The sequence below is a fragment of the Amblyomma americanum genome, chromosome 6, assembly GCF_052857255.1.
Source record: "Amblyomma americanum isolate KBUSLIRL-KWMA chromosome 6, ASM5285725v1, whole genome shotgun sequence".
NCBI classification, from domain to species: Eukaryota; Metazoa; Arthropoda; class Arachnida; order Ixodida; family Ixodidae; genus Amblyomma; species Amblyomma americanum.
This window is the reverse complement of record NC_135502.1, coordinates 181150156-181168182: the sequence shown is the minus strand read 5'-3', so window position 1 is coordinate 181168182 and position 18027 is coordinate 181150156. Positions and strand designations below refer to the sequence as shown.

Sequence of the window (18027 nt, the reverse complement as noted above, 5' to 3'; positions counted from 1 at the left end):
ACTCAGCCGATTAGACGTAACTATGTATTCAAACAATCATTGCCTATAATAGTGGCGGCAGTAGTTAACGCTAATCTCCAGAAAATCACGAGCATGAGACTGGGCGAATGTGCAGTCACCGAGTGGGAAACTGCAAAGATTGCACTAGCCCTTCATCACGGGGACCGCAAACAAAGAACTACACATAATCGCCGACCCGCAGGCTGCATGTCGACTCCTCTTAGCAGGACGAACGCATAAGAGGCTGCACAAGCTAACAAACTGCAGCAGCTCTTCGAACCCATCGCTCAAAGACCAAATCACCTGGATACCAGCGCACTCAGGACTCGAGGGCAGCAAGGTTGTGGATAGAATAGCTCATAGCTCTAAGACTTACAAACCGAGCAGGCTACGTACATACTCACGCCGCCCAACTAGACACCACACCAATACCTAAGGCATATAACACAAGATTGCCATGCTCTTGGTCAATGCCTAACCTCCCCCCCCCCCCCCCCCGACACACAAAATGGGCCGAGAGCAAAAGAGACTAGGAGCTGGACGCAACTCCAAACTACCACCTTCCCAAATTTACATAAATAGAACGCAATATCTCCCGAACACTGCAGAGACGCATGCCCGTGGTGCGACGAGAGATCCACAGAATGCCACGTTACGTGCAGCTGCGGGAGCAAAAAACCAGACAGCCCACAAATTCACTACACGAAGGAGCAGTGGGAAGCCGTTTTCTTCAGCTCTGACCTGCCAATACAGCGTACCCAGGCGTACCAGGCTAGAGAAACAGCCGTGAACATTGGAGTCCTGAAATAAGGACACTACCCGCAGCAGAAGACTTCGTCTGTATTTTGATTTTATCAATAAATGTTTCTACTGTTACCACTAATACTACTGCTGTTACTACTGCTACTACTACTGCTACTACTACTACTACTACTACTACTACTACTACTACTACTACTATTACTACAACTACTGCTACTGTCGAAGGAAATAAGTTCAAAGAATGACTACACCTGTGCTCCTCCACTATCTCTAAAACTGGTCTAGTCATTTGAGTCGCATATTAAGTTCTTCACGCTATGCACATGATCATCGTGAGGTGAAGAATGAAAATGACAGGTGAAATCAGTGCCAAAAGCTTTGGATCGACCGGTGTTGAGCCTCAATAGGAAATACACCAGTTCTTCAGAATTAAGATAAAAAATGCGTTTTCTACCTTGTAGGGTGGAAATGTGCTTTCCTTGAAAGCACGATGTAACTTTTTATCGTTTGTTCTTTTCGTGACAATAATCCGTAAAACAGATACCAAGCTTGAGGGTTTTTGCCGAGAAAAACATTTCAAAATGCCTGGCTTTTTTGTGACTTCCGGAGCAAAACCGCCCGCGCTCATGCTTTTATGTAACTCGATGACAAGTTTTTTAACTTTCGGCACTTTGACAATGACTGCAAGTTCTCGATAGCACTCCGCCCTCTGATAATTTACATGCTCTCAGGAACAACCACGTGGAGCCTTCCTTGTCCGACCAACAGCTAACACATGACACGAGAGCGCCCGTCCTGTCATGTCTATCTGTGTATTCGTCTAAATATGTAACGCTGTATAATTTCAAGAAAAGAAAAGGCATAACAAAAACTTTTTATTCTCAGTTATTTTCCCACTTTTTACCATTTGGTTCTCTCTTGGTTTATTTGGTGAGATGTGTTTGTCTAGTACGTGCCCTTCCAGTAAAGATTCAGTTGCGAAGCAGCGCTCGTGTTCTGTCGTACGTCTTCCTGTGGTCCTGATCTATCGCGCTTATTCCATCGTGGCACTTGGGCAGTAACTTTTCTCCCACGTTCCCATCAAATTATATGAAAGTTGCCTTTATTTGTACATGAGCACATCAAGTGCCTCGTATTCTTTGCAAGGTAACTCCGTATTATTATGGCTGCGACCGTGCATGAAAGTGGTCGTTTATGTACTTCCATATTTTTGTATGTATACGTGTGTACTATACCTGATAAAAAAGTAAACAATTTCAAGTCAGCTTAAGGGGACGCCGAAAAGAGGGGGAAGTGATTGTGGCTCGTCATTAGCGTAGTGCGATTGTATAAAGTTCCGACTGGAGAATAATTGAGACTCTTTTGTCAAGTAAATGTAAACTATTCCTCCATTATTTCATCGACTTTTCAGGCGGGGCTTTCAAGTTTTTCTTTGCAGCTATTCGCACAAGCGTCTGCATCGTCACTGCAATCGTTCCTGGAGCGTAAGGTTAACGCCAGTCCGGCAAGGCGTTGGCGTACGAGCAGCGGCAAGCGAGTCCGGGCGCCCACTTGTGCTTCTCCTCTCCCTACGTCAGACAGGAACGAGCATCGCGAGAGCAACAGCGGATTCCCGATAGCAGCAGCAGGAGCGCCCAACAGCCGAGGCTGCGGCGGCGCCGGCGCAGCCTCTCCCGCTCTCTTCCCTGCCGGGATCGATTCGAACGCACGCGCTCTGAGCCCGGACCGCCCGCGCACTTGCCCAACAAACCCGCTCTGCTGCGGGGCTGCTGCCTCCAGCGGCCGCCACTCGGAGAGGGCACTCCCGAGTGCGGGCAGCAGGAAGCTGCTCTTGACCGCAAGTGTGCCGCCCACCTGGACGTCTGCCAACGTTCATGGCCAGGAATGCCTTCTGCCGTTCCCAAGTCACGTGACGAGTGCGCGTCGAAGGCTGACGGCTACGCACCGCTTCGTGTTCACGAATATTTTGGAGCGCGATGTGTCCTGAACAGCGCCTCCCGTGCCGGGTATCCTGCCGTGTCAGTGTCGCAGAGAGCGTCTAGAGCCTTCAGTAAGCTGTCGATTAACAGCTACGTGTTGCTTATTTTGTGGTATCGCTAGACAACGTGGCAGCCAGACTTCGCTGATGGGCACAAAAGTGTCCCTCCGCCGTTTCTGACTGAACTTGACGGTTCAGTGGCAGCGTCTAGTGTCCCTGAACACATCTGGTGTGTGTGACGGCTTCGTCGGTGATGCGCTTCAGGGGTAGCTGACTAACGCCTATTTAAGTATTTCGGCCACGCAGCAGCACTCCCCCTCGACTTCCGTCTGAAGCGCGACCGAAGTGTACTAAGGCGCACTGATGCTAGCATTTTGTGGAGCGCATCGACTCTTCTGCACCTCACTACTAACGGTGTTCTTGAGCGAGCCGAGTCACGTGCTAGGTGTCCGCTGTGCTTGGCGATGCCTCTTCTTGGCCTTTGAGCTCGGTTTTGCGTCGATGATTTCAGAGATGCTGATGTCGACTCCCTCGTCAATTTACGAGAAGCCTACCTGGTGTGACGGATCATCGGTTTCTGCGACCACCTTCAGCCTTTGGCAGGAGCGCACGTCACCACTTCGAAGTAAAGCGCTCTTACTTCCCTCATCCTCTAAGACCGAAGGCTTCGCTTAGGACCACTGCAGGTTTCCTAAAAGCATCTGTGGCCGAAATATACTGCGTGGACTGTGCCGAGTTCGCGACGCGTGGATGGCGAAGTTCATGGCTTAATCTGTGCTCAGAAAAGTGTCTCTTGCTCGAGAGGCCATTGAGAAAAGCGAAGATCTCAGTAATTCAGCGGAACAATTCGAACAATCTTGCTTTCGGCTCGACAAGAGTGATGCCAGCTCTCACCGCTCAACCTGTTGCCTAGAAATCCCCGCAGTCCGTTACTCTCTCTTATTGTCACAACGGTTCCATTGTCGAAGGGACTCAGCACTTTGTAGTGAGAGCATGAGTGCGTTAAAATTTGCCTAGCTCTTTTGACAAAAGCCCTGCAATCCCCGTGCAGAGTGCGCCTTAATAGGGCAGGGAGCGCTGTTGCACAGCCTCGTAATTGCTCTGATAGCAAAGGCGGAAATCCAGTTCATTTGTACACGGAATACTGCTTGCTTATTTTTGTGTGGGTGTAGTTCGTGGTTGTGTGGTGGTGTAGTTCGACGCTATTGTGCGTATTGGTAATATATCCTTAATATTTTTAGATACGGAAGCACTTCAAAACTATACAGATCTCAAAATTTTCAGACATTTAAAAGATCAAATCTATGAAAAAGAATTCAAATATATTTTGCACTTATTACAAAATATTACAAAACAGCTGTACAGTTAGCGATAATATTTGAATCGGAAAGCCACGCTTAAAAAAATGAAGCTCTGCTCCTGTAAAAACTCGGCGCCAGCAGTTATCTCGGAGTGATGTCATTCTATTTAAGCATACGCCCGGCACTGTCATGGTTGGTTCGATGGGAATAAAAAGTGAGTAGGAATAAAAATAAATGACGAGTCGCTTTCTGCCCGCCATTGGTCCGAACCTGAATGCGGGAGAAGAATCGATGATACGCATGTAACAATAGTAAACGTGTCGTCACTATTATAATGTAAGTGGCAGTTCAATCGAGGAAATTCCCCCCCCCCCCCCCTCTCCAAGCATTTGGTGCTCTTTTGGCATTTTGTGTATTCTTGTTGAACGTCCTGATGTCAGAAACTCCGCCAGTGATGACCTCTTCGTACTCTCGCAAAACCTAGACGGCAGAGCATGTTCAAACTGGTTTGCACTGCTATCAGCGTCGTTATTTAACGACATCAGTGCGAAGTACCGCCTGCTGTCTGTCAGCTCTGTGCGACACACAAAGTACCTGGATTCCTTCGGAGAAGGATAGCAGCACATCATTTGTCATCGGCGGGAGGATCAGCTGATACAGGTGTGGACGTTGGGTGCCGACAGCGCTCTTTCGACGAAAGCTGTGGTGGAAGAGGAAGTGAGATACAGACGACGAAGGAGGCGTACATCACAAAGAAAGCAACAACAAAAAGGGAAAGAAGAAAGGCGAATGAAGTGACGTGTTCTCCGCGGCCGCCGGTGCTCGGCAGTGCGTGCCGTGTGCAGCAGCAGTGGCGGTGCGTCCGTGCGTGAAGTGGTTGGCGTGCGCGTCCCGAGCGCTTTGAGGCCGGCGACACGTTTTATCGCTCCGCTTGGCGGCCCCAGTGGACGCAGCAGCAGGCGCAGCCCGCCTCTGAGCCGTATCCCTCACTCTCCAGGGCTAACCTATAGGTGCGCCGCCCAGCACACCAGGGTTCATTTTGTTGTGCAGAGCCAGCGATGCCAGCAGTGCGCGATACGTGCCTGTTTCGTCGAACGATCGCTGTCAAGGAAGCCGCTTTAAGGTCTCCTAAAGGACGAGAAAGAAGGTGTCTTAAAAAGTACTCCTCAGTTGAGAGCTTTTTCTCCTGTTCTCGTGCTGTCTGGCACTCGAGTGTCCTCAAGCAAAGAGTTCATTCATCTCGAGAAAAACGCAGGCAGTTAGTCATTGAGGGATATGCTTGCCTTAGCTGTAGAGTAAAGATGTGTTACGTAATCTATATATAGATGTGGCTGAACAAGTAACTTGGAATCACTGAGACAGATGTTTCTGGAGGCTTAAAACCCAAGCAATTTTAGAGCGCTCGCTTTTAACCCAAGCCTAAAAGTCGAAAGCTGTTTTTGAGGATTTTTCTTTTGCTCTTTTTGACAAGTGTCCCGAATACGACAATCATTCTGTAGAGCCTACTGTCACGGAGCATCTAGAGGACATTCTTTTTAATCAAGCACTTTTTTTCTAACTACTAACTATAGCTGGCATGTTCTAAGTAAACTGTAATTTTAGCGGGCAGAAGAAACGCAGCGAGCGGCAATGTGCTGCGTGACTGTTTTAACAACTCTGAGTTGCGGACGCGCCATATGTGACTTTGCTCCCGACAAAGGGGCTTCCTTTAACCGCTTTATCCACTTTCGAAGCCGCGGCGTTCTGTTTATTCCCAATAGAAAGGATCAGGCCTAGTTTGCGGCGTTCAGAATCCGCACCAGCGTGGAAGGGCTCACGAGGTGCTGGCCGGCGGCGACCGCTGCGGCCTCGGTTCTTAACGATCACTAACCGTGGCGGGCCTCCAACGCTGCTCCGGGTAGCAAAAAGTAGCGGCACACAGGGGGAAGCCGGGTTTGCAGGGGAGTCGGGTTGGCGGTCGTAAAATCTACTGTTGGGAAAAACAAACGCTAGACAGCCGTTCGAATCGATAACAGCTGAGGTTCCAGGTTCAAGCCTTTTGTCCTTTCACTGCTTGAAATCGTCGCTTACCTTGCCAACGTGTTGCTGACAATATTTGGCTGCTTCCACAATTGGCTCTCTCTTTCTGCATTTGCTGCGCTTACAGTGACACTAGAGGTTTTCTTGGAAAACACGTATAACAAATAGAACTGCGCGATAACAGGTAATAGAACTTTTGCACTGTAAGAAAAGGTTGGGCATTTAACTTTCTCGTTTTTTGCGCTGTAAATTTCCTTCCGAAAGGGCTTACATGATAACAGTGTTACCGCCCTTTCTTTTAATCGTATCAAGTTTTCTGGAAGAAATATACGCGGCAGATTCAATTTCCAAACTTTAGTGGAAGGTCGACTGCGTTGTTCGACGAAATATGCAGCGGAAACGGTCGCGTTCACTTTAAGCGTCTCATACACACTGATCGTGATAAGAGGTCATATTAGTATATATGTGTTACTCTATGAGAGGGAAATACTCCTCTCAAAGATATCAGGTTTCCGAACGCAAATAAAAAGTGACATTAAGTGATTCAAATTACACCTGGCAGGCATCGAGAAAAAAGAAACAGCGTCAGAAAATCAGAGCATAATCTCTCAGCGGATAAGCTTGGAACAGTGGAGCAGGCAGGCGTAATCAAGACGAATAACGCGCCCAAACCCTTCCCGACATAAAGCAGGAAGAGAAAACAGGAACTCTGCGTCTCATTTTTTTGTAGCTGCCTGCCTTTTGTGCGCATTATGATAGAAAAGGCGGCAGCATACTCAGCAGTTCTTGGAGCGCGAAAGGAATAAATCCTGTCTACTACTCCAGAGGTTTTTTTTGTTTGTTTGTTTTACCTTCGGGAGTTCTGGTTTGGAGACACAAAAATGACACTGATAGCGCAAAGAAACTTCCCTTATCTCACACCCCTCGCTCACGTTTAAAGTAGTGCCTCAAACGAGCTCGAAGATTAGGGAGGCAATATTGGTTTTGCGATTACGTTTGCGTCATAACGAGCACCAACGACTTCTGAGTCGCGTGTCATAGAATGACCGAAAGTGAAGGGTCCACCCTGCAGGTTGCTTCGACGAACATTAGTCATAATTGCGCTTTAATGACGTACTTTACGGCAATCTCTTTTTCGGCCATAGGCGCTAGAGATATCGAGACTTAGAAAGAAAGTAAAGCACGACCCACATCGCGGACTTGGAGCTTAACGCGGCGCTTCGGGTTAAAACGGCTATTAGGGGTGTTCTGGACAGCGCTATCAGGTGGGAAGAAGAGAGCTCTTCTGCAGCCCCTGCTTTTTCTTCCGCGAGCGGCAATCAGCCTAATCGACTCGCGGGAGTGCCGTCTTGTTTAACGATCAGCGCGAGTGGGCAAACTTCGATGGTGCCCACCGAACATGCGGCTGCGCTCTTCAGCATCGCAGTCTTCGGTCCTTGCGAGGAGACGTGACACGCATCTTCTGTTGACGAACAGCGAGTGGGCAGCCCTCTTGGAGGCCTGCAGCGACCTCGCAGTTTTATGACATTACCGTTAAACGGCGACGACCGAAACCAGGCTCTTCGAAGAGCCTACGTGGAGGGCCTCTCAGTTGTCCTAGCAGAAATGAGCTCTACGATCGCTGCAGCTGCCGGAGACTGCGTGAAGACTGAGGCCAGAATGCCCCACACGGGGGCAAAACCGGAAGCGCCCAAGGACGGCGAGTGTCGCATCGTGATCACCGAATGCGACGGCGCCGACAGGGACAACCGCGTCGCCGCTTGGTTGGGACAGGACGCCTCGTTGCCGGCCCTGGAAGAGGCCGAGCTGTGCCGAAGCGACAGCCAGCCTCGGCGGCATCACAAGCACTACCACCGGAGGCACCACAAGCACCACGATCGGCGCTCCCAGAGCCGCTCGTCGCATTCCGAGGAGCCGTCGGCGAGCCGATGCCAAAGCCGCCGCCTAGTGGTCGACGAGAACTTGGCATCTGAGTGCGACACCGTGGCCACGGCTCGGTCCGAGGGCGCATGGTCCGGGCTGGCGTCCACCAAGGAGGACCGCAAGCGGCGCAGGAAGAAGAATCGGAAGCTGAAGAGGAAGCCCGGCGAGGACGACAATGAGGACAACAGCCAGGAGGGAGAGGCCAAGCGCGACAAGAAGGCCGAGATGATCGTGGTGACGGTGAGCGCCGTGATCCTCACCATCGCGCTGCTGCTCATCGGCATCACGCTGGCGCTCACTCCCAAGATCGACGAAATGGGTGAGTGGCGGTCACACTCTTGACGCTTATCCGCGCATATAACGCAGCGGAGAAGTATGAAACGCTGGTGGCCTGTTCTTGTTATGTCTCCCTGCGAGCCTTCGGTATTGTGTCGGCACAGTTGTTTTGCAAATTACTGTTGTCCTGCAGTCTCACTAGTAGAATATTCCTCAAAAGGCACGAATAAAGTCAGGTGACATTGCCTGCTCCAGTCCCCAGGCAACTTGGATCATTAAGCAGGTTTGTTTAGAAAGAGTGAGAAATTTTAAAGAGTAGCCTATTGGTCATACGCGGTTCGCTTAACCCAAACAGCCGTTTCTTGGGATGTGCGTTACGTTAAAGTGTGAATCGCTGAAAACCCTTGCACGCTCCAACTCTCTCGGGCTCCAACCAGAAGGTGTAGTTCATGCTAATTATGCTATCAATAATTACAATAAAAAGAAACGAATGCTTTTTGAGTACTTTCCTGCTCCAAGGTTTGCATTTGTTGGAAAACAATAACTCTTGGTGCTGGAGAGCGTTGAATATCTCCTGGTAGCATTGAGAGTGTATCTAAACTAACATTTTGATAAACTGCACATTTCTGAGCCTAGATAAATGTGAAAACGTTTTACCGAGAAGAGAAGTAATGTGAGCCTTCTAGTTTTCGATCAATGGAAATAATGTCTTCTCCCAGGAATAATGGAATTTCGCAATGCCTGCATGGCACTCTGCATTTAACTCCTTGTAACCAGGCCTATTGCTGTTTGGTACAGCGTCCAATGAGCATCGTGAGCGACTTCACATTATGGGTGTATATTCGCAAAGGGTTAGCCCTGAGAAAGATATTCATAAAGATGAGAAAAATACCAAATATTCAAGTACTGCTAACAAAAAGAGTTTATTCCAATTAATGCAATTTCCATGGCTAGCGGTAAGAAAATGTTGGCTGCAGAAGCAGGAAATGGCAATTGAGCAAACGTTTCACGTTATGGGTGACCAATCAAACGCAGACGCCCTGATGCTTTGTTTTTTCCAGTAAATCGCAAAGTTTTGCTAGTCGGGACATAATTCTTGCGCGTCCCTTGTCGCAGCGCTGTTTTTTGCCTTCCGTGTAATCAACTCTTTTTTTAACTTAAACTCGAAAAACGCAGGGATTCGTGGGTATATATTTCAACACGAAAGTGCGCAGGGTTCAATATTTGAACAGGTGTGGTGTTTGGTTTCTAAACATCGAAATCGCGCTAAACCGAAACATAAGAATGAGATTTTCTCAGCGGGGCGAGCCGTGGACTTCGTTAAAGGCATCGCGGAACACACTCACCATCCAAGTTTCTGAAAGCGTCCATGTGAGCCCACACAGCGTGTCGACATATTCCCAAGTCGCCCTCGATCCAAAGCCTCCCTCGGACGTGCTTAGGATACATCACGCTCCTGGCGGCTCGCTTTGCGCTGACACTGGTGGATACTTTGTGCTCCGCCCTCAAATTTCCTTTGAAAAGTGGGTACGAGTCCCAGACGTCCGCAGGGAGAAAGCGTGTCAATGCAGTGTATGTGCGTGAACTCTTCAACGCGAAAATGGTGAAGGCGTCAGCTTCTATATGTAGCAACCCGAAACCCCCACGGTGTGCTCCAAGCAAACGTGGGCAAATGCCCTCATTTTTACTTTTCCCTCCTCACCCTGACTTTTAAATCCACGGCCCTCCCTCACCCTCACTTCGAAAATTTTGCTGGCCCTCCCTCGCCCTCATCCTCATATTGTGGGCCCTTCCTCCCCCTCAGTAACAGTATTTTTAAAGCTCGGGTTATTTTTTGTAGTATGCAACTTCTGGCGATATTACTGGGTAATAAACATATTAGACAAGCTCTCAAGGTGCTATTGAACGAGAGGCTAGATGCTTATATTATTGTGTGTGTGCGTGTGTGTGTGTTGTTTGAGCTAATACGTGAGACAAAATCGCGACAGTTAGGAGTTGATCCCCAAAATATCATTCTGCCCTTACTTGTGGCACGCACTGCATGCATACATAGGCCCTGCACTTATGACATTTCATTGTTATCTTTATGCACTGCTAAAATGAGTTAGTGCGTTGTTGTGTCTGTGTATGCCAAGAATATTTTGAAAATAATGCAGTAGCGTTTACCAAGACAATTACAGCAAGTGATAAGCCCAAAATAGACTCAAAAGAAAGAAAGTTTGTAGATCGGTTGATTACCATTACGCAAGGATATTGAGATAGCGCTGATTGATTGATTGATTGATTGATTGATTGATTGATTGATTGATTGATTGATTGATTGATGGTAACATTATTTCGTCAGAAAATGTAAATGGAGATGATCCGTGCTAGGTGGCTATATCAGCCCACGGCTCACAGCGACCAGAGTAGCCCCCCATGCAGCACAGGTCATCGGCCCAATATTGCAACAGGATGGTCCCATCCTGGTCCTTTGTAGGGCCGGCCGTTGCCAATACGGCTCCAATGTTGAGCCAATTACTTTTGCTGCTTAGGTCATTCTGTGGCCCGGGCTTGAACGCCCAGCTCTGAGCTGACCAACACGGCATCCTATTGCTTGAGAGTAGGAATTTGTATCGGAGATTCAGGTGGCGGCACCTCTTCACAGTTTCACAATATGTCATCGTAAGTGCCTATTTCGCCCCATAGTGTACATTCCGAGTCGTAATCACTGGGACAGAATTTATTAAGCAAGCAGTCATGGAGGACCGTGTCTGGCGCTGTCTCTAGGTGGTCTCCTGCTTCTTATCTAAGGTTTTCTTTATAAGAGGGGGGGAGGGGGAGTCCCTTTTTGCAGTTTAAAACTAGTAATGCACTGGGTCTCCAGAATTTCACTTCTTCGAATCTCGTACCATTTCGTGCGGTTTGTTGCATGCTTGTCTGATGAAGCCTCCACGCGCACGGATGGAAGATGAAGACCACGCTTTCAAACTACATCGTGAAAGACTGGCACTTTAACACGCGTTAACGCGGGTACTACGTCACGAAGACGCCTACAATGAAAGCACATCTCGAGAGCTTGGCAATTCGTACGGACAGGATGTTAGAAGTTGTCCCAACTGATTGTTTATCTGAGGGAAGTGTATGAACCGACCGACTTTAAACCGCAGTGGCACTCCCTCTTGGTCATGTGGTCAGTCTTGCTTCGCGTCTATTTCTCTGTTGTTGTGTCTTTCTTGCGATGTCTTTCGTGCCGTTTCTTAAAAGCTTTGTAAATAATTTATTTAATGTAAATAGAATATATTTTCAATGTGACAAACGCCACGCTTAAAAAATAGTTGCGGTGATGGCATAGTGGTCTGAAGCAGCGGCCAGAGGAAGATTTTTTGGCACCGCCATGGTTCGGGTCCCGCTCCACTTGCTATAAAGTTATTTTTATTTATTTAGTGTCTTCCCACAGTGCGATGCCGGATTTTCCGCTAGAGTAGGGTTCTTATGCGGTCGCTTAAAATAAAACGTTCTTCAGGCCACTTGAAAATCCAACAGGTCGCTAAAATGCAGAATTTCGGCTGAGTAATGGCAATAACTAGCTCCCCCAGTCTGAAGTGAAAAATTCCTGTGGTTGCCAGTTTAGTGGCCTAGCGCTTCCACTGCGCCGAGAAGCGAGAAGCAGCACCTGCAATCGCAGGGCAGTGGCGCGTAGCTTAACGGCTGCATCTCTGCGCCAGTAGCGGAATCCGAACTCACAAGGTTCGGTGAATGTAGAGAATGGCCACTTAAAGCACAGCACAGATCTAAAATTATGCCGTATCACGCAAGCTTACGTAAAATTATAAACAATGTCCTTGGACGGGATGACTCCCGTTCAATTCCGAGAAAGGTAACTATTAATGACCGTGAACTTGGAGATCACGACATAGCTGAATACTTCAACCATTATTTTGTAAACGCTGCAACACCGAATAGTTCTCCCTCAGATACAGTCACCATAGCTTATAGCTGTGCTGAAAGCATATTTTTTGCTCCTACAGATGAAAATGAAATACACAGCACATTCATGAGCCTAAAAAACAGTAGATCTTTGGACACTATCGATATTCAAATTAAACCTGTTAAGTATGTATTAGAATTGCTAACGTCTGCCCTTGCTCATATTTTTAATCTTGTCCTTGAGACAGGCATATTTCCAACTTCTATGAAATGTGCGAGGGTATCTGCGTTATACAAAGGCGGTGATCACAACCTTGCGTCCAATTACCGTCCCATTTCTGTCCTCCCAGTATTTTCGAAGGGATTGGAAAAAATTATTCTTTCTCGCATTACAAACTTTTATGATAAGCACAGTATTTTGACAAACTCACAGTATGGTTTCAGAAAGGGACGGTCGACTGAAGCCGCCTTGTTAGCCCTGAAGGAAATAATTTTGGAAAATATTAATAATAATTTATTGACAGCCGGAATTTTCCTCGATTTTAGTAAAGCCTTTGACTCCATTGATCACAGTATTCTCATTAGTAAACTTTCATCATATGGAATTCGTGGTACAGCTTTAGCTTTAGTTAAATCCTACTTAGAAAATAGGTGCCAGTGCGTATGTATTAACAACCAAAGGTCATCATTCTTACCAATAGTATGTGGCGTGCCACAAGGAAGTATATTGGGGCCCCTTTTATTTAATACTTTTATCAATGATATCGTAAATATTGACACCACAGTTAAATTCATAATCTATGCTGATGATAGCACCTTACTTATTTCTGGGAGTAATATTAGCGCACTAGAGTTAAAATGCAATGATATCCTTACTAAACTATCGGCATGGACTAGAGTAAATAAAATCAAAGTAAACCCAACTAAATCCAAAGCCGTTATTTTTCGTGCTCAGAATAAAACAGTTCCTCCGGTGAATTCATTCGTTTTTCAAGACCAGCATATAGAAATAGTCAGCGAGCATAAGGTTCTCGGTGTGTATTTTTCTGCCCATCTTAAATGGGACGCTCAAATTATTCATATCTCTAGAAAACTGTCTGCTGTTACTGGCGTAATCTCACGCTGCCGCACATTTCTTCCCACAAGCGCTAAACTACAAATATATTACGCTCTATTTCTTTCTCATATTAACTACTGTACACTGGTATGGGCAACAACAACTAAAAGAAATATTAACAAGCTTCTCGTTTTGTAGAGGAAAATTGTTCGTCTTATCGCAAACACCGAACCAACATCAAGTGTTAATTCCACAATAGGATCTTTCAATATGATCCGTGTAAATAATATATATGAATTTCGTTTGTTACAAATAACATACTTTTCTTCCACAGGTATGAGTAATTTCTTGACACAACTTGCTTCCCTTGAATATCGTACACCAAAAGTTAACACTCGTTGTACTGACACTTGGTCCTTACCACAGTTTCGAACTGATTACAAGCTGCAATCCTTGGCTCACAATCTGCCATTTTTTCTAAATAAATATAAAGATACTGCTGGATTTAGTCCAAAACAACTGCGAACATACTTTGTGAAAATGTAATCTGTATTTATTCTTATGTCATCTGAGAAAATGTCTGTCATCACTGTACTCTTTTTTTTGCATTCATTCATTATTGATAAACATTCTGTTATCTTATTTCTGCTGTGTTGCTCTCATGCATACGCTGTATAATTTCTTTTCTATTTATTTATTGACGACCGCTACTGTATTGTTCATTAATTGTTATTTCGTTTTGTCTGCTGCTGCCATGTAATGGTTTCCTGGGCCTTCGTCAAGCTGTTCGTACAGCTTTTAGCCCAGGTGACCATCCAGATACTTTCTGGAGAATAAAAATATGATTTGTATGAAATAACAACAAAAGTAAGCCTGTTCAGGTCAAGCAAAACCATATAAAGTCAAAATAAACCATGCAAAACAGGGCTAATAAGTACAGCCCACAATAATTTCTGGTTAACCGCAAGCTAAACCTCCCGTGACTTTTTTTCTTGCATGTCTACGCGTTACCCAAATGCTTAGTGTCAATTCCCTACCGTGCCAGCAAGAAATTTGGTTCACAAAATCATGCGCGCAATTACTGTATTTATTTATTTAGTTATTTATATCAATGCTCTCAAGGCCCAATTCGGGCATTACATAGCGGGGGATTCATCAAAGAAAACTTAACAAATATACAACACAGAATATAAACGGCTGAAGACAGAAAAAAAATGGCTAGGAACAGGTACTTGAAAGAATGCGCGTATAGCAAATCTCACAAAACAAAAAATGGCTGTGGTTTAGCTCTGGTTAACCCTAGCTGAATTGCGAAAGCTTCTTTTCCTCGGCAAGTGTTCTACGTAGCGTTTCCCGTCTCATTCAGGCGCTCTCGAGAACTCACACCGGTCTCTTCCGCAGTTTAAGAGTCATTCCGGGACGTGGCATGACTTCTTTTAGCCGCATCTTCGTTACGACGCTTCTCGAGTCGTGCGGCGCGCTCTTCTGGCGTCTCTTAAGCGCGTTGTCTCTTCCTCGCTTCGTCCTGTCGTTGTTGCGTCTCTCGCGCTTCGCGCTCTCCATATCGACTAAAATACACTGAGGCAAAGCGCATATATATATATATATATATATATATATATATATATATATATATATATATATATATATATATATATATATATATATATATCTCGCGAGGCGACACTTCCTCTCCCTCTAACCCAGCGGAGCACATCTAGCGGAGCGAGCGGCGACGGCAGCAGCGTCGACGGCGGCGTCATCTTTTGGAGCGCGGCTGCGGCGTTGCCAGGCAACGGCGGCTCATGGTCAGGTGACGCTGATACGGCTGAAGTGCGCGACGAGCCGAAATGGCTCGCTGGCTGGAGTAGTAAAGCTTTCGCTTTCAAACAGCACAAATCCCACGTTCAGAAGTTTCAAAATATGGCATCTAACATTTCACTGAACGTTACAAACGACACGCACACACTGAAGCAAACGAAAAAAAAACACGCACATCGTTTTACATTCAAATTTTCTAAGTAGAACCAAAGTGCTTTTTGAAATGGTGATGTTCTAGCGACAACCGCAATACTAGAAGGAACCGCATTCTACTCTTCAATAGCCACGACCAAAGGTAAGTATTTGTATCGTTCTGTCCGAGCGAAAAATGGGTTTAGCCTTCTTCATATGATCTACACGAGCCGGTGTGTACGGTGCCGGGAGAAGATTTGAACATGCAAATGGTGTGTTGCTGTGGTAGAGAGTATGGAAAAAAAGATAAACGGCTGAATTTTTTGCGCACGACCAGAGGCTGGAGATGGAGCGATATTTTCAGTGCTGTTACAGTTTGATACCGAGAGTAACGGGAAAGGATGAATCGAGCAGCCTTGTTTTGTGTAGATCCCAACCTGTTGATAAGAAAGGTATAATGAGGGTTCCAGATTACTGACGCGTATTCTATCGCCGGCCTGAGTAGCATGTTGAATGCGTGTAGTTTTGTGTTCTGGTTGGCTTGGTGCAGTCGGCGTTAAAGAAGACCAAGTTTTTTTAAGGCTTTGGTAGTGATCAGTTCAATATGAATGCTCCAGGATAAATTAGACTTAAATTTTACACCAAGGTATATCTACGGTGCAGTTTCAATGATAGTATTATTAACAGTGTAGGCATTAGGACTCGTGTTAGCAGCGGAAGTAAACTTTAGATGTTTAGTTTTATCTGCGTTAATTACCATTTTCCACCTGCCTCACCAATGAGTTAGCTCATCAAGGTCAGTCTGGAGAGCAATGATGTCAAAAGGGCTCGATATTTCTCGGTAAATTACACAGTCGTATGCAAATAATCGTAATGTTGATGCTATGTTCGACGTGATCTCTTTAATATATATTAAGAAAAGCAGTGGACCCAGCAGCGAGCCCTGAGGTACTCCTGAAGCAACAACTCTATGTCTTGATAAGAAGCTTCCTAACTTAACTGACTGAAAGCGATTTGTTAGAATTGCGTTACTCCACTGCGTAGTACGTTGATCCAGCTGCAGGTTGTATATTTTTATCATCAGGCTGTTGTGAGGCACGCGATCAAAAGCTTTGGAGAAATCAATAAAGATGGAGTCAATGTAGAGGGAAGAGTCGATTGCTTGATGAAGGTCTGTTATTAACTCAAATAACTGTGTCTGACACGAAAAATGTTTGCGGAAGCCATGCTGGTTGTTATGAAGCAAGGTGTTCTGTTAAGATGAGTCATGATGTTAGTGTATTTAATGTGTTCGAGTACCTTGTAACATAGCGAGGTTAATGAAATTGGCCTTTAATTATTAGGAACGAATCTGTGTTTAGATTTAAATACCGGGCATACTTAAGTGGACCTCCAATCTTCTGCCACACATGTCGTATCAAGTGAGTGTTAGAAAATGAGATAGCAGAAAAGCTGTGTGCTGGCAGGTTATTTTTAACAGTTTGCGCGTTGATACCATCGTGTCCTGGGCTAGTGTTGTGGGGTAGGCGTTCAATTGCACCGTACTAGCTCTCTTAGAATTAACAGTGTTCCAAAATAATAATAATAATTGTTTTTTTTTTTGGGGGGGTGGAATGGAAATGGCGCAGTATCTGTCTCATATATCGTTGGACACCTGAACAGCGCAGTAAGGGAAGGGATAAAGGAGGGAGTGAAAGAAGAAAGGAAGAAGAGGTGCCGTAGTGGAGGGTTCCGGAATAATTTCGATTACCTGGGGATCTTTAACGTGCACTGACATCGCACAGCACAAGGGCGCCTTAGCGGTCTTATGGAGGAAAAACGCTAGGGCCAGTTTTTTTTTATCAAACTAGTGAGTTTAAAATTAAAATATTTGCTTTTGGCTTCAGAAATTTCTTTTTCAGCTATTTTGGAAATGCTTCTGTAGTTTTCTCTGTCTGTAGCTTTCTTTGATCGAAGCGCTTTCCTAAATGCTCTTTTTTTTCTATTTAGTGCCCTATTGGCATCTCTGGTAAACCAAGGATCTTTAGTACGTAAGCTTATCATTCGTTTTGGCACGCAGGAATCTTCAATTTCTTTGAGTTTGGCAGTAAAAAACTTACAATTTTCGTTAGTCGTGTGGCTGTGAAAATTGACCTGAAAACTATTTTTGAAAGTTTCCAGCAACAGGTTCATTTTTGCAACATCCGGACGTACGTAGTTGTAGATAAGCTTTTAGGTTTTTGTTTTGTCGGTCCGTGGAAGTGAAAGAGAACAGTGCACAACTTTGTGGTCACTTATTTCTTCCAAGACGTGGATGTCTGAGAGCTCAGGATGGGTTGTTAGGATGAGGTCAAGGACATGTTTACCACGAGGGGGCTCGTGAGCTTTTTGGGTGAGCCGGTGATATTGAAGTAAATGAAGGAAGTTAATGTTCTCCTGTCGGTTACTATCGGAGTCAACTGTTAGCGTCGTCCAGTTAATTGCAAGAAACTTAAAGTCACCTGCTAAAGATACCAGGCAATTCGGGTGCTTTATCAGGATCTGCTCAATAGCGTCGTTTAACAGTTCAGTGTGGGCTACTTGGTAGTGTATAACAGGCGCCTATAATGCAAAGTATATGACAAAGTTGAGCAGAAACCCAGACTATTTCTAATGGAGAGTCTATAGGGGTAAGAGATGCATGAAAATCTTGGTTAATCGCAATGGGCCCTCTTCCTCCTCGTCGATAATCAGCCCTATCTTTCCTAAATAAAACGAACAATGATGGAAGCGCGATTTCGTGACATATGCAATGCCTTCGGTTGTCCACGTTTCCGCACCCACTATGATAACAGCTGAGAAGGTATGTGCAATAACTTTAAGGGCGTCTA

General features: G+C 45.7%; 1 protein-coding gene across 1 annotated transcript in view; it reads left to right on the top strand.

Moving 5' to 3' along the window:
- Positions 1-2469: 2469 nt before the first annotated feature.
- LOC144094207 (uncharacterized) overlaps positions 2470-18027 on the top strand; it is a 464015-nt gene continuing 448457 nt past the window's right edge. Inside the window, exon 1 of the mRNA XM_077628134.1 lies at positions 2470-8302. Coding sequence (XP_077484260.1) covers positions 7582-8302 — 721 coding nt within the window. The 5' untranslated portion in view covers positions 2470-7581. The remainder of the gene's footprint in view (positions 8303-18027) is intronic.